Consider the following 20364-nt stretch of genomic DNA (forward strand, 5'->3'; position numbering starts at 1 on the left):
ACAAAATCCACAGATTTATTTTTTGAGGAAAAATTACAATAACCTAGAATAATTTTTTTTGTGGGAAAAACTATAAAACCCCTATAGAATTTTTCATGGAGAAATTATATAACTCATCCAAAATTTTTTGAGGGAAAAAAAGAACTCACCGATCACACAATGCATGGCTTCATGAAACCTTAACCATTGGTAATAGAATATCCATCACATAAAAACTAGAGAGAAGGCTGCACTGGTCTTAGACCAGAAACTCTCAAACTTGAAAACAAAAATGTGTTGAAAAAACCATAATAACGAGAATCAGAATCAGATTGGAATTGGCAAGGCCGAATTGAATCGTGAATCAGAATCGAATCGGTTATGAATCGACAAATTTAAAAAACCTTTTAAATTTATTTCATGCACCCTTTATAGAATATAACTTAAACACACTATAACATGATCAAATAGAAGTTAACATACATAAACATGGAACATAAATGATAAACCCATCACATACGTAACTATGTTACACATAAAATGTAAATTGTAGGCTGTAGCTGAAGTAAATAGAAATCATATGATTATAATGATTCAAATCATAGAATTTATGTAAGATGAAGATCCATAAGACATCAAATCATTAATGTATGTAAGAGTCTAAGATGAAGATCCATGAAATGTATGTCTATCAATATTTATAAACAAAAATGAAAAAACAAGGCTCCAGCTCAAGCCTCATCATCATCCTCATCATCATCCTCAAGCTCAGTCGTAACCTCAGCCTCAGCCTTTGAGTATCCAGTCTGCCTTCTAGAAAGGTGTCTAAGGTAGGTCCTAGAGGATTGCCAAGCCATAGCCTCTGCATGTAAGATGGGCTCACGTCGACCTGTGTCTGTGCATGTGCATGTGCGTCTACTAGTGCCTAAATGTGCTCTTGCTGTCTCCTCTGCCATGGCCATAGCCTAAGCCTCTCTATCCACCTAGTGAACCCACTCATGGTCTTAGTAAAGATTAGATCCATAGTCTCAGTGAGCCACTCTAATTTTGGATCAATCTCCTCCAAAATGATCAAAGAGGAGTCAGCACCCAAAATTTGTTTGATCTTAAGACAAAGGTTGTAATGAACAAAGACAAGATCATTCAACCTCTGCACAGTCAACCTATTTCTCCTCTTTGAATGGATGTGCTTGAACATGGTTCAACTGTGCTCACATCCAGAAGCGCTGCTTGGCTGACTTAGAATACGGATGGCAATTTTTTGAAGTTTTGGGGTTGTGGGCCCAAACATTTACCACCATCTATCTGAAATAAGGGAAAACAAAAACAATTGGTCTCATTTACAACTTTAAAATTACATAATCAACAATTAAAATGCACAACTTATAAGTCATAACCTTAAGATTCATGAATATATTATTTTTACTTGGCTGTATTGTTGTCTGAGCATCTATGGCCATCTTGCTAGAGAAAAGTGGCCCTTCTTTATTATTGAACTTGTTTAGCTCAATGGTAGCAACTGCACTATCCTCATCACTACTCAACCTCTGGATCACTGTATATAAGCCGGTGAGAACCTCCTCATCCTCCTTAAAGTTAGGACAAGAACAAAATGTCGGATTTAGCTAGTAAGTTGCTGCGTGGATGGGTTGGTGGAGATGATTCTGCCATCTCCTATCAATGATCTCCCAAATAGTGGCATACTTCTCCTGCACTCCTACATACTGGGCTGTAATGGTCTCCTTGGCCCTATCCATGCCCTCATATATGTAGCCCATAGAGGGCTTCACCCCATCAACAGTTCGTAGGAGAGATACAAGGGGTTCAGTGAAAAAAGCATTTGAGTAAAAACTTAAATATAAAATATTATAATTAAAAGTAAAACTAAATCATTAAACAATTAAATAATAAAGATTAAATACTAAATATTAAATACTAAAATAATAAAACACTAAATGTTAAATTGCAATAAATTTACTATAAAGATTTCTTTAGTAGGTTTCCAAAAACCATCATCATCAAAGATGCAATTCACCACATCTACTCCTGCAATGGTTGTAGCATAGGAAGATGTAATCCACTCCTGCTCAACTATCATGCTCCTTAGATCGTCCCTTGATGTCAACAAGGACTATAGTGTGATGAAGTTCGAGGCAAACCTCATGATGACTGGACGAGCTAACTCTTTGCCTCCTGTGTAGTCTTTTATTGTGCTAAGGACAAAAGAATGATTGTAGATAAACTTGCATATACTTTTTGCCTTTTTGACACATGATTTGACCCACTCAAGCTTGCCAATTTCCTCCAAAATGAGGTTAAGGCAATGTGCCGCACAAGAAGACCAAAATATGGTGGGGCCCCTCTCCATCAAAAGTTTACCTACAACAATTTTAAGTCAATTAGAAATTCAAACATGTTAGGAAACTTAGAATTAGAAAAAGTTCAAAATTCAAATAAATTTATTTTCAAAACTTGAAAAGTTAAAAGTTTACCTGCAACAACATAACTTGCTGCATTATCCGTCACCACTTGCACACATGTTGCTTCCTCACCTGTGCTATGACTTCCTCAATAACCTCACATAAGTATGTGACATTTTTGATATGAGCTGAAGCATCAATGGATTTGAGGAACATGGTATATTCTACAAAACAATGAATTATAATGGATCATCAACAAATTAGCAATCAACAAATCAAAATTTGAAATATTCAATCACAATTCACAATGTATGTAGGAAAGTAGAATGATCAAGCACTACCATAGGAAACAAGAAAGTTGAGGAGTGTTCTATTCCTCCTATTTGTCCAACCATTAGTCATGATGGTGCAACCTTTTTTGATCCACTCCTTTCTGTTGTCCTAAAGCTCAGCCTTCATGTCCTCTACCATTTTATCCAAGAGTTATCCACTCAACTCAGCCTGAATTAAGGCTTTAAACCCCGGACCACAAATAACAATTGCATCTATCATGTTTTGCCAATAAGGAGCCCTATCACAAATAGATTATGATTAGAAATTTAGATGACAAATCATTATGTAAGTTTGTAAAGTGAATCTATGATTCATCAATGAATCATAAAACAAGTAGATATAATAAAAATTTTACTTAAAGAAAACAAAGAAAAAAGAATCAATTACCTAGCTGCAATTAATGGAATGTTGCAAAAGTACCAAAATTTTGTAAATTTCTTTTCTAGCAGTATCATGAATCTCCTTGTTCAAACCCATGCCTTCAAGAGTGGGTTGTGAGCTAGAAGTAGGTGATTCATGGCAAAAAATCGGTGATTCAATTCACCGGCTCCAAAAAAATTGGCATGCCTGAATTGAATTGCCAAACCGGCAATTCTTGGAACTATGGAAAAAACCCTCAAAAAAAAAAAAAAACTACAATGATTCGAAAAACCTCCAATTGTAAATAAATTCTAGGGAAGAGGAGGCTACAATTTTAAAAAAAAAAATCTGTCAAATTTTATAAACTTCAACCCTCTTTGATATCATGCTATGGCAAATTGATGTATTAAACAAAGGAGATAGAGACTCCTTAAAATAGATTTACAAAGACGATGATTCTAAATAAAATGATTGCAAACTCAAGACCAAAAAGGAAACTTCCTATACTTAAGCAACTAAGATGACCAACAAGGAAACATTTCAATATTTAACAGTACAAGATGAATGGCTATCAAGGGAGACTTTCCTTTTGAAATGATAAAATTCTTCTGTTAATTCTTTTATTAAAGACTGAAGGGAGTCAAATGATTATCTACCAATTCAATTGTCACTGCTTCATGAACAAAATGTATAGTTTCTCTGTACTTCAGCACTGGATTGCAATTTGTGTGGCCATTTCCAATGGCTGCCCATGACACTTGGAAATGCACAAAATCTACAGGTTCTGATGAAAGTTTCACAGTTATTTTAGCCATTGAGGCAGAAACTGGAAAAGAATCATAAATTCATCTCATCAGGTCAGGATTCGATCTTGTTGGTGACATTTCTATTTTAAGTTTAGTTTTGTGATAGTAATCAGTCAAACTGATTTTCGATCAAAACTTTGTAATTTTCCAAAAACTCAAAGTTTTCTGATTTGCTGAGCGAGTTTTTTGCATCATTTTTCTTATTGTTTCCTAACTTAACCCTAACACCAACTGTAACCTGTTTTTTTTCCCAATTAATTTTTTAGATTATTCAAAAAAATCTTAATTGTCTGGACTCTTATTTGCTGATTAATTTTCAAGTATGCAATCCCATTGCAAGGCTCTATATATCAATTTAAGTCAGTTTCTTCCTATGTTTTAACTTTTATGTATGGGTTCAGGAATTGACTTTTATAGAATCTATAAGTTAAATGTGTTTAGTTTTAGTTAATTTTTTAAAGTGGAACTTGTTTCAGCTTCTAGCCCGATCTTTTTACCAGTATAAATTCAGCATTTATACTCATGCAGTCATAACATCTCTTTGATATCTCTTTTGCAAGTATTTATTTTCACTTATTAATGGAAACATTGGATTTGCTCATGTATTTAATGAAATCAATGTTTTCAATATTATGCAGGCATTTTTGGAGGACATTGTTGGTCCTTGTTCTTGGATAGAGCACAAGAGTTGCAAAGATTTTGTTGGAACTTTATCAACTGCTTTTCAGGATTCAATTATGGTATAGGTTTTGTAATTCTGGTATTGAATTGTATTTAGTGTTCAGATATTCAGTTGGTGGTCAGAAATTTGCAAAAGGCGGCTCTTTATATATTAAGTAGTGATGCTATAAATAGTAGAAATAACATGCTGCATATGGTTATGTATATAATTTATGATCTCGAAGTAATTTTTACGTCAATTTTCCCATGTTTTGCAAGCATGTTCTACACATTATCAAGAGACTTATGGTTGCTTTCTGTGACAGACACCTCTGAACAAGTATTCAAGTCTAGAGCTGCGTAAATTGGTAAAACAAGAATATTTTCTCATTCTTGGCAAAGTACTGAAAGACAATTCAACAAGGGACAATTCCCCAGTCCTTCTCAAGTAACTTAATGCAATCTTTATTCCGCTTTACCCTTTCTAAACCATGTTACATCTACATACTGTGGCAGAGAATGTATTTTTATATGTTAGATGTAAAATGGTTATTTTATTTCCATTTATATCTGTGTCACTATTACAGCTTCCTATATGAACCTGACACATACAGTTGTAAAATATTTTTGGTTACTGATCTGTAATATTTAAAATTTCAATGTGTTTTTCATGTTGAATTAAATAAAGATATTCTATTACTATATCATGGTAGAATTGTTGATAATAGAATAACATGTAGTTTTTAATCTTGGTAGTTTGGTTGGTACACCTGGTCAGTTGTTTCTTTTACTGATATTCATTTGTAGATATTGCTTTTTCCTCATGATAAGAATGCTCATTCATTTTTGAATTCACTATGGTATGTGAGCATTTTTTTCCCTTCTCATATTATGAGTGAAATGATTTTTTGAGGTTTAAGAACAATTTTATGAAATGGAGAAGAGACAAATTTCAGACATAAAAAGAGGGTGATCAACAATGCTTTAATGTGTGAGGAAATTGCAAGACACACACTTATGCCAATCCACATCACAAGACCACAAAATATTACAAAAATTCTGATGTCATATTGTAGAGAAATGTGAATGTTACCTCTGCCCCTGTGAAGTATCATTCACATTAATAACTCTGCACAAATGACAATATTATTTCTAGTCATATCCCATTATTTCTGCTGTGCACACGAGACCCTTATGAAGATTATGGAGGAACACCGTTATTTCAAAATAAGAGAGAGACTATTTGCTGTGGTCAATCTCAAAACATATATAACTCTAGCAATGGTCATGAGGTAGTGACATAGTGCTTAAGTCTGTACAAGTTCTAAAGAATCTTAGTGTATACAAACAAATATTAAGCTTGATATGAGGTCTTAAATCTTATTTATAATGGTGTTTGAGCCACTCTATCAGCCTGCGAGTGATTTTTGACTTTCTGATACTATCATGCCTTGACTTCATTCCCTATGGCCTATTTTTCCTGACCATTACTGCCTATGGATTTTAAAGTTTTTTGTTACTTTGGATCGTATCTTTTAGCTCTGCGATCCCTGCTGCTTTCGGCATTTGATATCTCTTAACCCCAATTCCTAAAATTTCCTATATGAGGGATCTCTGAAGCCTGATTGCCCCTCCCTCCAGTATCAAGTATCTTTGAAGCCTGATCCCAGTTGTCCCACTGCTATGCCATTAAATGTAAGAATCTCAGGGGTTTCGAATATTATTGTAAGTGGGTCTGATAAGATATGACTCATAATTACACCTGATAAATATAGAATCTGAGCATAAACTAGACAACTTGATCCTTTTTTCAACTTCATACAAGGAAACAAAATCATCAAACCTACTACTATTGTAAGTAACATGTATGCGAATTGTTTTTCAGAATTAAGCAGGGGTCTGAGCAATGGATAGACAGGATTGCTTGCTGTTGATAATGATATACTATGACCAGATAAAACCTGAAGTCCTGACCTGAATACAACAACCCAATTACCTGGGTTTCACACTTCACACTCACCTTAGATTTTACAAGGTCCATTCTGGTCTAACGATTGTATGTTATGATTTTTTTTGTTTCTTTGAATTTTCTGTTTTTTTGAGGTTTTGCATATTCTGTTTTCCGCATATTTTTGTGTTTTTCTTTCTTTTATAGGTTTTTCTTAATATCCGCAATATAAAATGACACACAAACTCAAGTACAGGTAAAAAAATGCAGCTAAAGCAATGATATACTGGTTTTTATTGGCTTCAAAAGCCCAAGGACATACCCATACAAGACTGTTACAGGTCTGAGATTTTCTTAGATAACTAGAGAGCACATAATAGCCTGATTTTTGCACATAGACTGAGTTATCAGATGCTCTTCTGGACCTGGGAATTCCTGGTTCAATTTACTCAAAAGTCTGGTTTGTCATATTCTGCCACAGAGATGAATTCTGCTGGGAATTCTCTCAGGAACCCTGGGCAGAATTCAGGTGACCTTTAAATGACTTTAGTTTCCAGCATAGGAATCCGGACAGAATTTTGGAGAATTTGGTCAACAAATACCCTTTTGTTTACTTTTTCAAAAAGCATTTATTGCTAAATTAGAGTTAGAATTAGACTCAAGCACATGCTCAGATTACTAATCATGTCTAATTTGAATTTAAACGCTATTTGAGAAGAATCAAGATGTATAAAAGTGCCAAATTTCTATTATGAATGTATGTATTACGCTATAATTCGTGCATATAGAATAACATGTATAGAAAACTATGGATTAAACAAAATCTAAAGAGATCTTTGCCATGGTTAAATCTGTGGATCCAAAGCCTGCTTTCTTGGCTTCATCCATTCTGATCCAAAGCTGCTTTCTTTGAGTCATCCTCTATGATAATTCATGTGTGAAGCTTACATTATGGCATCTTTAAGCTGGATAGTTTTTGATGATATTTGATCATTATGGCTGTTTATCAATGTTGACATTATTATTCTGAACTGAAACATTGATATGGTGGTGTATTTTTCTATGTTGCTGGTATATCTATAAACATACATTCTTCTATAGGCGAACCCAAAATGATTCTGAACCCAACCACAAAAAAGTTGAATGAATCTCAAACCTGAATCCGTTAAGTTCACATTTTCGTATCACAACATATAAACTCTAGCAATGGTTGTTGCTGTGGCCAATATGATCTGCAATAGCAATCAAACTGTCCAGCTTTCTGCCAGGTAGTGGCCCCTAAACCCTGTGTCCAGCTATATAATTACGACAATTGGTCCAAGGGAGGTATGGCAGACTTGATTTGTTGTTGATGATGGATGTATAGGCCCAAAACAAACCAGGTTTGCAATTTGATCCTTAAATCTTCCCTTCAAGATGATTGATCCACCAATCTCTGCTCATTGATGAATTCACCCTCCAAGAAATGTCGGGATTTCTTTTAACCTTCCAATCGCTAGGGAGTTTCTACTTCCAAAAATCTGATTTGCTGTTGAAACTCTTCCTTAGAGCTCAGTTCCAAATTGTCGTTGTGAAAATGAATGCTTGAATATTGAAATGATGCCTCCTCCTATTACTTTATTGACTCCCAACCCTAATCAAACCTTTTCGGGTTTCCTCTTTACTTAAGTTTATTTTACAAACTGATTTCTCCTCATCAAGGTCAATTTCCTCATGACTCCCTTATTAATAATAAGTTGTTTTTGATATAACTTAATTTAAGCTTTTCTAGGCATCATGTCCCATGGTGGTCCACTTATTGGTTACTTTATTAAATTAATATAAATTAACTTTATTAGATGTTTATTTTATTAATTTATTCAGAGCATTGAAGTAATAACTTCAACGTTACATTTTATTCTTGAAATCACTGCTTGGACTCTAAATTGAAAATTGAGTGCTGCCACTAGTCCAAAGGTGATGTCTAAATATAGCAGGGCCAAGATCAATCTCCTTGTAAAAAAGAAGAGCATTTACCAAAGTTCATGAAGCTGTCTCAAATTGTTGGGAACGACTCTTGATGCCTCTAGAATCAACTACTAAAAAATAGGAGACTACCTCAAACTGTTTGGAAGGACTTGTAAAACTCCCAACTAACCTCCACAACCCTTGGTTGGATTCTTAACCACTCTGCGACCTATAGGACTCCCTAATTATAGTCCAATTTCTTTGTGGTCTGAATTGTGTAAGGGACATTATAGATTGAGACTTGAATCACTCAATTAGACAAGAAAACATGATCTATTGCAATAAAAAATTTCTAATGTTACCTACCTTTCAACATTGTGACAACCTAGTACTTCAATTTTGTAGAGCCTTTGATAGAGACAAAAGTGCAGAAGTATATTAAAAGATCACACTGATGGGTAATCAGATTAGAAAGCTTTTATGTAAGAAAACACATAAGTAGACTAGAACATTGATAATGCTAATAGGAGGGGCAGATTGATTTACACAAATTTATATCGACAATTGATACATTGACTAAACAAAAAAACAGATATAATCTTCAAACTTCAATGGGAAGATAGCATTGATTGGTGTTGCTATTAATAAATGATAACGATTTTATATGAAGACTCAACAAGATACAAGAACCCAAAGGTAGTACGCTTAGCTTGAATCAATACTTATTAATATTGCATGGAACGATCGTAATAAGTACAAATTGTATTTGGGACTTGTTGATGAGTTTGGTTCCACTACAATATACATAATTGAATACTGAGTATTTTGAGATGAAGCACTAAATCGCCAACTTTCTCTTGAATATGGATGCTAATATGGTTAACAATGTAGATGAATTGTATGATCAGATGAGAAAACCCCAATGCTATCCTAGTTATCACAATGGGACTTTCGTTGTTCAATCAATGGATATCAACTTGATTTTAACTTCTTCCAACGAACAAAATTGTTAAGGAAAGGGTTTGAAATAGATTAATGAGAATTGCCGCGATTCGGGTGATTTTGGCAGTTTTTTTGCTGACTCAAAACTGGATCGCTGATTTTTGAGGCAAAAACTGCCTAAGTCCGCAAAATACCATGGAATGCATCAGCAATTACCTTTGTGAAGAGAGTGATAAATTTGGTTGAATTGAGTCGATGAAGAGACATAATATGAAGAAATATGAACTAACTATGTAGAACAACATTCAAAAAATTATATAAAATAATATCAACTAAGATAGTTTAATATAGCCAAACAAACAGTAAATTATAGATAATAGTGATTATTTGTGTTTGGCAAGGGAAGATTATTAACCTACCACCAAAGGATGCGATTAATAATTATTATAAAAGGTGGTGAGTATGAAGAGGCATAAGACATGTCTCATCATTCTTTACATAAGGTATAAGAAGGCATTACATCATTGAATTCATGGCATCATGTTGGAAACTTCATCTCTTATACACCCGTCTTTGGATCTAATCATCTGAGCAAGTGCCTGATTGGCATTAATTGGTTGCAATATAACTGCAGATCAGAGATGGCATCAGTGATTGCAAGCTTAGAAAGTACATATCAGAAATATCATCTGAAGTTAACATCTGAAACAACAACCTATCGCTTAAAGTGATATTCCCAAATTTACATAATTACATTGTGATAGAAGACATAGCAAAAGACATTGCTGCAAGCAATACCATATTGATTGCATATGTACATTGTCTATATTTGAAATAGCATCATTTACATAATTTCTATCACTCTAAGTGATAGGACAATTATAGTTAATAGCACATTACATATTGATATATTAGAAATCACCATTAGACATATTGGTATCTATATCATGTTGCATATATATTTTTTATTGAGTTTTGAAATAGCAATTGATCCAATGCATATTCTCCATTACTTAGATTAAGAGAAATAATTATATGGAGTGAATGTGAGAAGTTATGTCCTGATATTCATAGGTTGGTTTGCTGGATCAAGACCAGGAGAAAGAAGCATGAATGGTCCTCATTGCTCATCAAAGATTACATCACGTCTATAGATGAGATGAGATGTCTCAACATCAATCAGGCAATAGGCTCTGTGAAGACTATTGTATCTAGCAAGCACGAGTTTCTGACACTTGGCATCCAACTTGGTGCGTGACGCATCAAGGATCCAAACAAAAACAAGGGGGCCAAAAACCTTTAGGTGACCGATTCTTAGCTTGTGACTTGACCATGCCTCTTCTGGAGTTTTATCTTTGACCACCATTGTGGGTGACCGATTCAAGCAATTGACTACTTCTACCCAAAACTTCTTTGGAACATTTCTATGTGCGAGCATGGATCGAGCCATATCAGTAATTGTTCTTTTTTGACTTCAACTACACTGTTCTATTGTGGTGTGTGAGGTGCTATTAATTGGCGTTTGATACCATGAGTATCCAAGAAGCTAGAGAAATCATTAGAACAAAATCTGCCCCCTCCCTTGCATTTTCTGATCTAAGAGTAATAGTAGATTTCCCAGACTCTTTTTCAACTAAAGGTTTATACTTCTGAAATATAGGAAATACATTTGATTTCTTTTAAGGAAATACACCCATATTTTTCTACTGAAATCATCAACAAACAATAGAAAATACCTAGACCCAAGAATAGGAGTGGCTATAGGGCCATAGATATCAACATGAACAAGCTGAAGTACTTGAGAAGCTCGCCATGAATCACCACTTGTAAAAGGTGTACGATGTTGCTTCCTAGCCTGGCATGCATTACAAACTCCAAACTGTTGAGTCTGAATCTCTAGCAATCCAAGGACAAGCTCATCTCGAGCAAGCTGTGAGAGATAATGCACATTTAAGTGCCCATATCGTTGATGCCAAAGTGTGCTAATAGAAGACTGCCGAGCAGCCATAGCTAAGTCCTAAGAATCACCATAATCGATAAGTCAAAAAAGGCCATGATCCTTAAGACCCACTACAATAGTAGACTAAGTCGCCCGATCAGTGATGGTACACTAATGTGAATTAAAGGTGACAGTCAAATGTGGAGAATGTCGTAGTAACTAACTGAGAGTAGATTTAGTTCAATTTTGGAACATAGTACACATCGAGGAAAATGAGATTCCTTCCCAGTAGACTGAATCTGAATGTTGCCTTTGCCGAAAATAGTGTACTCTTCTCCGCCACCAAAAATAACAGAGTCTAAATAATGCTGGTAGTTAGTGGACCAGTCTTTGCAGCAAGTGAAGTGACGAAAGGCACTTGAATCAATGTACCAGACATACAACTTGACATGATTTGCAAGACTTTTAGCCATGAAGGCGTAAAAAGCAGATTCCATCTGCTTAGTGTGCTCTGCACTGTTCACTTTGGGTTGCGAACTTGATTGCTTAGATTTTGCAACTTAGCGTTTCCAACATTCAACCTTCATGTGATCAAACTTGTGGCAATAGTTGCATTGAATTTTTTTCTACTGAGACGGCTGCTGAAACTTGCTTTTATCCTTTTGAAAGGATTCAACAGCAAATGCTTGCTCTGTGGAGGTGGAACTGGAACTGCTACGGAACTGTTGTTTCCACCGATCTTGCTGAAGTAGAAGTGTGCAGAGATTAGTGAACTTCAGATCAACATTAGAAGATGTGATGTTGCGAGTCTCAATAAAATGCTCATAGGACTTTGGGTAACTCCAAAGAGTGATAGCTACAATATCCTCTTCCCCCATCTTGTGATTGATGGCAAGCAATTAATCACGGATTTCGTGAATCCTATTTAGGTGTGCCTGGAGCGAGGTTCACTCATCCATGATAATAGACAAAACAATGTTTTTCGAAAAGAAAGCTCTGCTTTTGTCAGAAGCCTCATGAAGACTTTTGAGATGTGTGCATGTCTCGACAGTTGTCTTGCCGGATGGAATATGAGAGAGTTGATCATCAACCCTGGATAATTTGAGAAGCATCATCGCCTCTTGATTATTTAGATCTCAAGTATCATTATCAGTACCAGGAGTAGTCAGATGCTTCGTAACACCCAAAACAGTTTGATTAGTATTCCGATATTCAAATATTGTTATGATTCGCTGCTTCCAAGGGCCATAATTTCAAGTTCGACTATTGAATTTTGAGTTGTGCTTGAGCAAAATGTTTGTCAAAGATGCTATGGCATGGTTTTCAACAAAATATGTGAAAATCTCTGAAGGAACGTTCTTCGAGGCAAAAAATGGAAGACCCAAAAAATTTGGCAAGTGGCTCAAAATAGCTCGAAAAACCCATAAAGAATATGGTGTTAGTTTTTGGATTTGTGGCTCAAAAATCAAGGCACACAAAAATCTGATGACAACCCAGTTGAGCTCTCAAAAAACCCATTTATAACCTGGAACTAAAAATAATTTCGGAGCTCAAAAGTTACGGTTTCGAAGAAAAACCTAGTCGACAACCATTTGAGGTCAAATTTGCAGAGAATAATGGAATTTGCATCCCAAATAGGTCGTTTTTGTAGCAGATTGAAATTTCAATGAAGCAAAAATAGACTTAGTATGCAAAAATGACTCCAAATAATGGTGTTTAGTGCACGCAGATGGGTGAAAAAGGGCATCTAAACATCAAAAAACAACGCTGATCAGAATCGTGAGTTGCAGAGGAAAAATGTGAGTTGAATATTAGTTTGTATGCTGCGATTTACAAGGAAAAACAAGCCCCCAGCAATTGCAGACCAAACACAAAAATCTAGGCCAAAACTTTTGAAAAACACGAGCTATTGTAGATGCCGTGATTTTGCTCTTGCTTGGAGAAAAATCTTGATTTCTAGATCCTTAAAACCGTAGCCAAGAACTAGGTAAGAATAGAAGAGTTTAAAGAAAAACCGGAAACCCTATACAACATTCAAAAATAATTTTGAAAATTTGGAGCAAGCAAATAATTTCGAAAGAAATTATAAAATTTTCAAAAAAATTTGAAATATTGGCTCTGATACCATATTACGAAGTAATTGGTAAAATACTTGCTTGTTATTAACAGAGACTGAGAGGTAATTATATACAAAAGAATGGATTGATGTTTCCTTATGAAACGATCGTAAAGAATAGAAACATTCTATTCTAGCTGAAAGAAAGCTAAAAAAGCTACAACTAACTAAAGCTAACTAAATATTTACAGTAGATTACCATTAACTAATATTTGACGATTATCTATTATTGTAATAGAAATCTCACTAACTAATGAAATTTGGCATAGAAGGTTATGAGACCTACATTTTCGAGCCCTGCCCTTAATGAAGAAAATTGTGATAACCTCATCTAAATCTGAACATATTGGAACTTGCAAAAGTTGTACCTCAGGAAAGAACTCAAAAGGATGTTTTCCTCGTTGCGAACATAAATCAAAAGTTCTATTAGAACTTATCAACACTTATTTGTGTGGTCTAATGTCAATACCCTCTTTAGGGGGGTTTTTGTATTATGTGATTTTTGTTGACGACTACTCTAGGAAAACTTGGATTTATTTCCTAAAACTTAAAGAATCAAATGTAGTGATGAAATTCAAAGAATTGAAGACTTTAGTGGAAAATCAAATAGTGAAGAAAATCAAGATTCTAAGATCTGATAATGGGGGTGAATACATTTATGAGAACTTTAATGAATTCTGCACTTCTATTGGGATTAAGAGGGAGCATACAATACCTTATAATCTACAACAAAATTAAGTGACAGAAAGGAAAAACAAAACTATAATAGAATTTGCTAAAGCAACGATGCATGATCAAAATCTGCACATCTCATTTTGGGCTAAAACCTCAAATATAGTAGTATACATCCAAAATAGATTTCCTCATTTAATCTTATAAAATATAACTCCTAAAGAAGCCTTTATGGGAAACAAACCAGATTTAAGTCACTTGAGAATCTGACTCTCCTGTATATATACATGTCCCTAAAGAAAAGAGGTCCAAACTAGAATCCTCTGGGAAGAAAGACATATTTGTTGGGTATAGTGAATCCTCCAAAGGTTATAGAGTTTAAATTCTAGGACAAAGAACTATGAAAGTTAGTAGAGATGTAAAATTTGAAGAAGACACTACAAAAAACTTTTCTAAAAACATTGAAGAATCAAATGAGGAACCAACTACAAAATTAGATGAAAACCTTATGGTTGAGAATCAGAGGGAGAATTGTTCAGAAGATGATGAACATCTATCATCAAATACTGAAAATGTAGAAATTCCTAATAACAAGAAAATGCCATTGTGGGTAAGAAAGATGATTGAAGAAAAGAAAGTAAGAAAACTAGAAGTTATTCATGCTATGTTGCTCTTATATTTGAACTCATTGAATCTAAACCATCAAGTGTTGAAGAGGCCTTTAACATGTCAAGCTTAGAAATGATACATTTAAATCTGAACCTACAGATCCTACATAGTACATATAGATTATCAAATCTCTAATGTACTTGGTGAATACTCGCCCTAATATTTGTTATGCAACAAATACATCAAGTCAATTTATGTGTAAACCTAAGAAGACTCGTCTCGTTGCAGCCAAGAACATTTTGAGATACTTGCATGGTACTATTGTACTTGGTCTAAAAAATGACAATGTTGAGATCCAACTACAATGGTATTCGAATTTTGACTTGGGTGATAGTTCCATCGACCATAAAAGTACTATAGGTTGTTGTTTAGCCTTGGATCTGCCATGACATCTTGTGTTAGTATAAAGCAATCAGCGGCTGCTCAGAGTTCCACTAAGGGCGAATACATAGCCGCTTCTATGGGAGCTTGAGAAGTAGTGTGGTCAAGGAAGTTACTGGTTGGACCTATTTGGAAAGCCCCTGAATCCCATAGTTATACATTGCGATAATCAAAGCTACATTAAACTTTCAGTGAATCCAGTATTCCATAATGGATCCAAGCACATAGAAATTCCCTAACACTACATCAGAGATACGGTGGACATAAATGTTATCAAATTGGTATATATCAACACTAGACAATAAACTATTGACATATTTACCAAACCTTTGGCAAATTTAAAAGAGGAATATTTCAAAGGTAAATTTGGTATGACTAAGATGTAATTGTAACTCCCGAGATTAAGTCTCAATTTTGTTTTATATATATATTGTTGTTGTTAAGAGTTACTATTGTGCACATGTGTCTTATTTTATGAAAGATGAAGATCTTTCATTGAATTGGATGTAAGGTCTCTATTGTAAGGTGATGACCTTAACAATAGATTGACCTGTTATTATAAACTTTCATTAAGTTGTCCCGAAATGTACCAGAAATTATGATAGCAAAAGGCATCATGATAGACTGCATTAATTTGTTATCCCAAAGTGAGCCAGAGATCATGATACTGCTTGCATTGTTAATTTCTTTGAGTTCTTGATCTATTATCATATTATACTACATTAACTTGCTGTCTTGGTTTGTGTCGGAAATCATGATAATAAATGAGTCATGATAGACTACATTTATTTGTTGTCGCGGAGTGAGCTAGAAATCATGGTACTTGTTAATTATATCGATTTGAGATCAAGATTGAGTTTTTGATAGACTATATTAAATTATTGTCCCAGAATGTGTCGGAAATTAGATAATGTATAACCTTCGAGGATATACTTGTTGATAAGCATTTTGTTGATGCTAACTCTTATATGAGGTTGATGAGGTTATTCAAAACCTAATCAAATAACTTAAATAATCGAAGATGGAAGATTCAAATGGCATCAAACTTCAAAGTATGAGTATCATTATCTCATCAATCATTCAATGACATCATAAACTTAATTACATCAAATATCAACCACCATGATTTGAGCACAATGTTCAATGTTCAATGTGTGTCAACTTTCAAACTTCAAATGACAAATATGAAGTTTGAAAGTTAACACGAATACAAGTCTCAAGTACAAACTACAAAATCAAAAGACAAAATGTCAAGTACTAAAGGCCTAAGGGCCACCAAAATGCAGTAGAGGCTGCCTAGAGGCCTCTAATCATCCATGTCAACTTGAGGCTCTGGCTGAACAAACTCATCCTACGAACTCTCGGCCTCTTCAAGGGTAAGAGTTGCGAGAGGAATACCGACCAACCCCGCATAAGAAATATTTGCATCTTCAACAATCTGTGAGGGCTCCTCTAGCTCTACATCACATTGTGTTGTAAGAGTCTTCTTGTACACACGTGTCTTGTGATCTTTGATACACAAGGCACACTGTACATCCACTAGCTTCTTTGCTTTCTTAGAGGTAAGTCTATTCCTCTTAAGAGTGGATGAAGCTATAAGTAGACCAGTTCCTCTCAGAAGCTAAAGAATCGGATACCTAAGATAACATCATAACAATCAAATGACTAGTATGTGAATCAGAAAATTGAAATTGAAATTCATGACTAAAAGACTAAAGTAAAAGTGAAATTGAAATTTGAAAGTGAAAAGTAAAGGTGCTCTAGTTGGAAAACATGAAACCTGAGATAGGAGACAAATGGCTAGTGTGGTAGAGATAACATCATAACAATCAAAAGACTAGTATGAGAATTAGAAAATTGAAATTGAAATTCATGACTAAAAGACTGAAGTAAAAGTGAAATTGAAATTTGAAAGTGAAAAGTAAAGGTGCTCTAGTTGAAAAACATGAAACTTGAGATAGGAGACAGATGGCTAGTGTGGTAGTTGTTGATTTGGATCCATGACAATTTCACCTCAAAATAGGATCTTCTTGTCCCATTGTTTTTATTTCGGCCTTTTCTCTATGTGGATAGCCCCTAAGAGTAGCAAATTTGCTCCACTCAGTGCGAACTTTGCCTACCGTCTCAATGTCATACATCCTATCAATGCACTTGAAGAATCCTTCACGTGAAATTCAAATTTAAAAATCAGTAAATTAACAAATTAAATAGTCATAAGTGCAAGTGTACTAACTTCTAACTTTCAAATGCAAGTTTACTAAACTAAAAATTGATAATAGATTCTGATTACCTCATCATCATTCAATGGTTTAACTCTCCTAGGCCTTGGCATGTACCACTTTGGATTCAATGCATAAGAAGCCATATGTCAGGGAGTGTTGAGGCTGTCCCATCTACTACTGAATAATAGGCCAAATGTGCTCAGTGTAAAATGGTAAACATGGGTCCCTCTCTTGCATAACTACCCTCATCTGGCCAAGCATAGCATCAATGCACTCGTACACCTCTCCAAGATTATTTGCATCTGCATCCCCATATTTAATGACTTGGAAAACTGGATTGATGAAAGAGACAAGGCATTTTGCATCATTCCACAATACATCACTCTTCACTATCTCCTTCACCCTCAACCCTTGCCTTGTCCTAGATCCATCCCACCTTTTCCACTAATTCATCATAACCATGAGTTGGAATGGCTCCTACAACTCAATCATTCTATCCAAAAGAATGAAGTAGAATGCATATCGAGTCTCAATTGGTTTCAGTAACTCCTTCCTTGTGAAGCTTCTGAAAAGGGCATGTGATGTGTGGTGATTGTAGATACACATCTGCACATCTCTAGCATCTCTCACTACTCCCTTAATCTAGAGAATCTTCCCCATGTCCTTTAGTACATTGTTCATGGCATGCACACAACATGGAGTCCACCAAATATGTCTATAAGTTGTCTCAACAAGTCTCCCTGCAAGCATTTGTCAGTATTTGGACCACAATTTCAAGCCCAACGTCCTCAATAGCATCCTGAAGTATATGAAATTGAAAATCAACATCTTTTTGATGCCCTGAACAATCAATAGCCCTAAGAAAAAATGACCCCTCTATTCATGTAGTGATGATATTCATGAGTGGACGGTTCCTAATGTCCATCCACCCATCCATGATGATACTGCAACCATACTCCTCCCAAACAGGCCTCAAGTTCTTCTCTAAAGCAATCTTGGCATACACTTTATTCAAGATTGTAGTCCGCAATATGTGCTCATCCGGTGGCACAAATGATGGTCCTCCTCCTCTTGCCACCAGCTGCATCATTTTCTTATAATAAGGAGACTATCACATGAAGAGGTATGCCATCGGAAAAAAGAAATCTACCAGTGACCTTCTGTTAGAATCTGATAAGATTAATAACCCAAAAAACTAGTGCAAAGAATAAATATCTAAACTATGAATGCAGATGATACAAAATCAAAATAGCATCATAGAGTTAGTCTCCAAGAGAGTAATGCAAATGTTGGGAGCAAAATAGCATTAAGAGGATGCAAAAACCATAGAGCCAAATACAAGCTAGGTAGCATGCTTATATAGGCTAGGAAGAGGGAGGAGGTGACAACATCAATCAATGAGGAGTAACCATCTATCGGACTAAAGATAGCAAAGTATCTTCCCAAGATAGCTAATGGATGCTCACATGTAGGAAGGTGACACCTCACAACCATTCACCTAATAAGACATGCTTTATTAACCTAAGCGAGATTATTAAAAGTGTAGGAAAAACCTAGCAAAATAGGAAAAATAAAAAACTACACTAACACCCCCCCATAAGCAAAGCTTAGGTGGATGCTAACCTAGCAAAGCTATGAAAGTAGGAAAATGGGTCCTGGCAACAAGGCCTGATCAGGTACCCAATACAAGAAAAAGAACCAGATGAAGGAAACTAAGCCTCCAATCTAGGAAATGTCCCAAAGAGAGGAACAAAAAAAGAGCATGAAACATCTCCGAAGCATGAAGCTGCAAACACTGTTAGAAAAAACTGCTGGAACCCCCATTGAAATAGTGCATGACCAGGTAGAGAAGACAAAGTCTGAAGAGCTGATCAATCGAAGAGGTGACCTCCAAAGGTAGGAATGAATGAGTGTCTATATGGTAGATGAACCATCTCACCGAAATGCATAGGTGCCTAGCCACTGCATCCGCCTAGTACATAGGAACAAAAACTGAATACGTAGATCACTCAACCGAACTAAAGAAGCAATAGAGTCAACAGGTGAACCCCCCCCATAATGCTGAACAGGGAGAGGGGTGACAGGAACATTGAAATGCAATGCCAGAAACATCTGCAAGAAGAAGAATCAGGAACACCAATAGTGCAATAGAAGTACAAGCACAGGATAAAGGGCGGTGTCACCGACACACTACATGGGCTAATGTTGTGGAAGAAAAATTCACTTGACAAAGGTGGATGAGCACAAAATGGCAAAACATCATGACCCCCCATGGCATTTTATAACTGAGTGCGAGTACAAACAAACACAAGGTGTACAAGATCCCAGATATGCAAAAGCAGGCACTTTATCTCAGTGCGTTTACAGAAAAAGGAATGCAATAGAATTGAAGCATACAATGCTTAGAAGTCAGAAAGAAGAGTGAGCCAAAACAATAGAAGAAGAGATTCCAGGACCTGTAGAATCCAAGTAATCCGCCAGAGTGCGAAAGTGCAAAACTCGAAGGAGAAAGAACCTGGAGCAGAATCTGGATAAAAGACCTCTGCAATTGAATAACTCACAGAACCAGCTTTCCAACGATATCTGGCGAGCCTAGAAAAGAGTCCGAATGAGCGAGATATGGCTCCCGGAAGGCAAAATAGAACATCTGGCTTTGACTGCCAAAATAGGCAACCAGACTGCAGCAAAAATAAAAAACATCTGTACCATCATCTCCATCTCGGAACCAGCTTTCCGATGCATTTTTTAGATCGAAAAAATATGTCCGTATGCTCAAGTTACGGTGAAAAAACCAACAGGGCCTCCTCATGAAGAGCATATGCTAAAAGTGAAACTTGGGCACAATAATCAAGGAAACAAATAGCACCATTGCGATCTACTCGAAAAATCATGCACTTTCAAAAAAAGAATCGCCTCGATACAAGGTCGTATGAGAAAGTTATGATCCTCCGAAGTTTTCAAAACGAGAAC

General features: G+C 35.5%; 1 protein-coding gene across 1 annotated transcript in view; it reads left to right on the plus strand.

Annotated features, from left to right (window-relative positions):
• Positions 1 to 20364, plus strand: part of LOC149556229 (uncharacterized) — a 294057-nt gene that overhangs the window by 111163 nt on the left and 162530 nt on the right. Inside the window, exons 6-7 of the mRNA XM_089830364.1 lie at positions 4537 to 4638; positions 4885 to 5006. Coding sequence (XP_089686490.1) covers positions 4537 to 4638; positions 4885 to 5006 — 224 coding nt within the window. The remainder of the gene's footprint in view (positions 1 to 4536; positions 4639 to 4884; positions 5007 to 20364) is intronic.

This window comes from Cupressus sempervirens, chromosome 5, assembly GCF_028749045.1.
Source record: "Cupressus sempervirens isolate cs-2001-9-10 chromosome 5, ASM2874904v1, whole genome shotgun sequence".
NCBI lineage: Eukaryota > Viridiplantae > Streptophyta > Pinopsida > Cupressales > Cupressaceae > Cupressus > Cupressus sempervirens.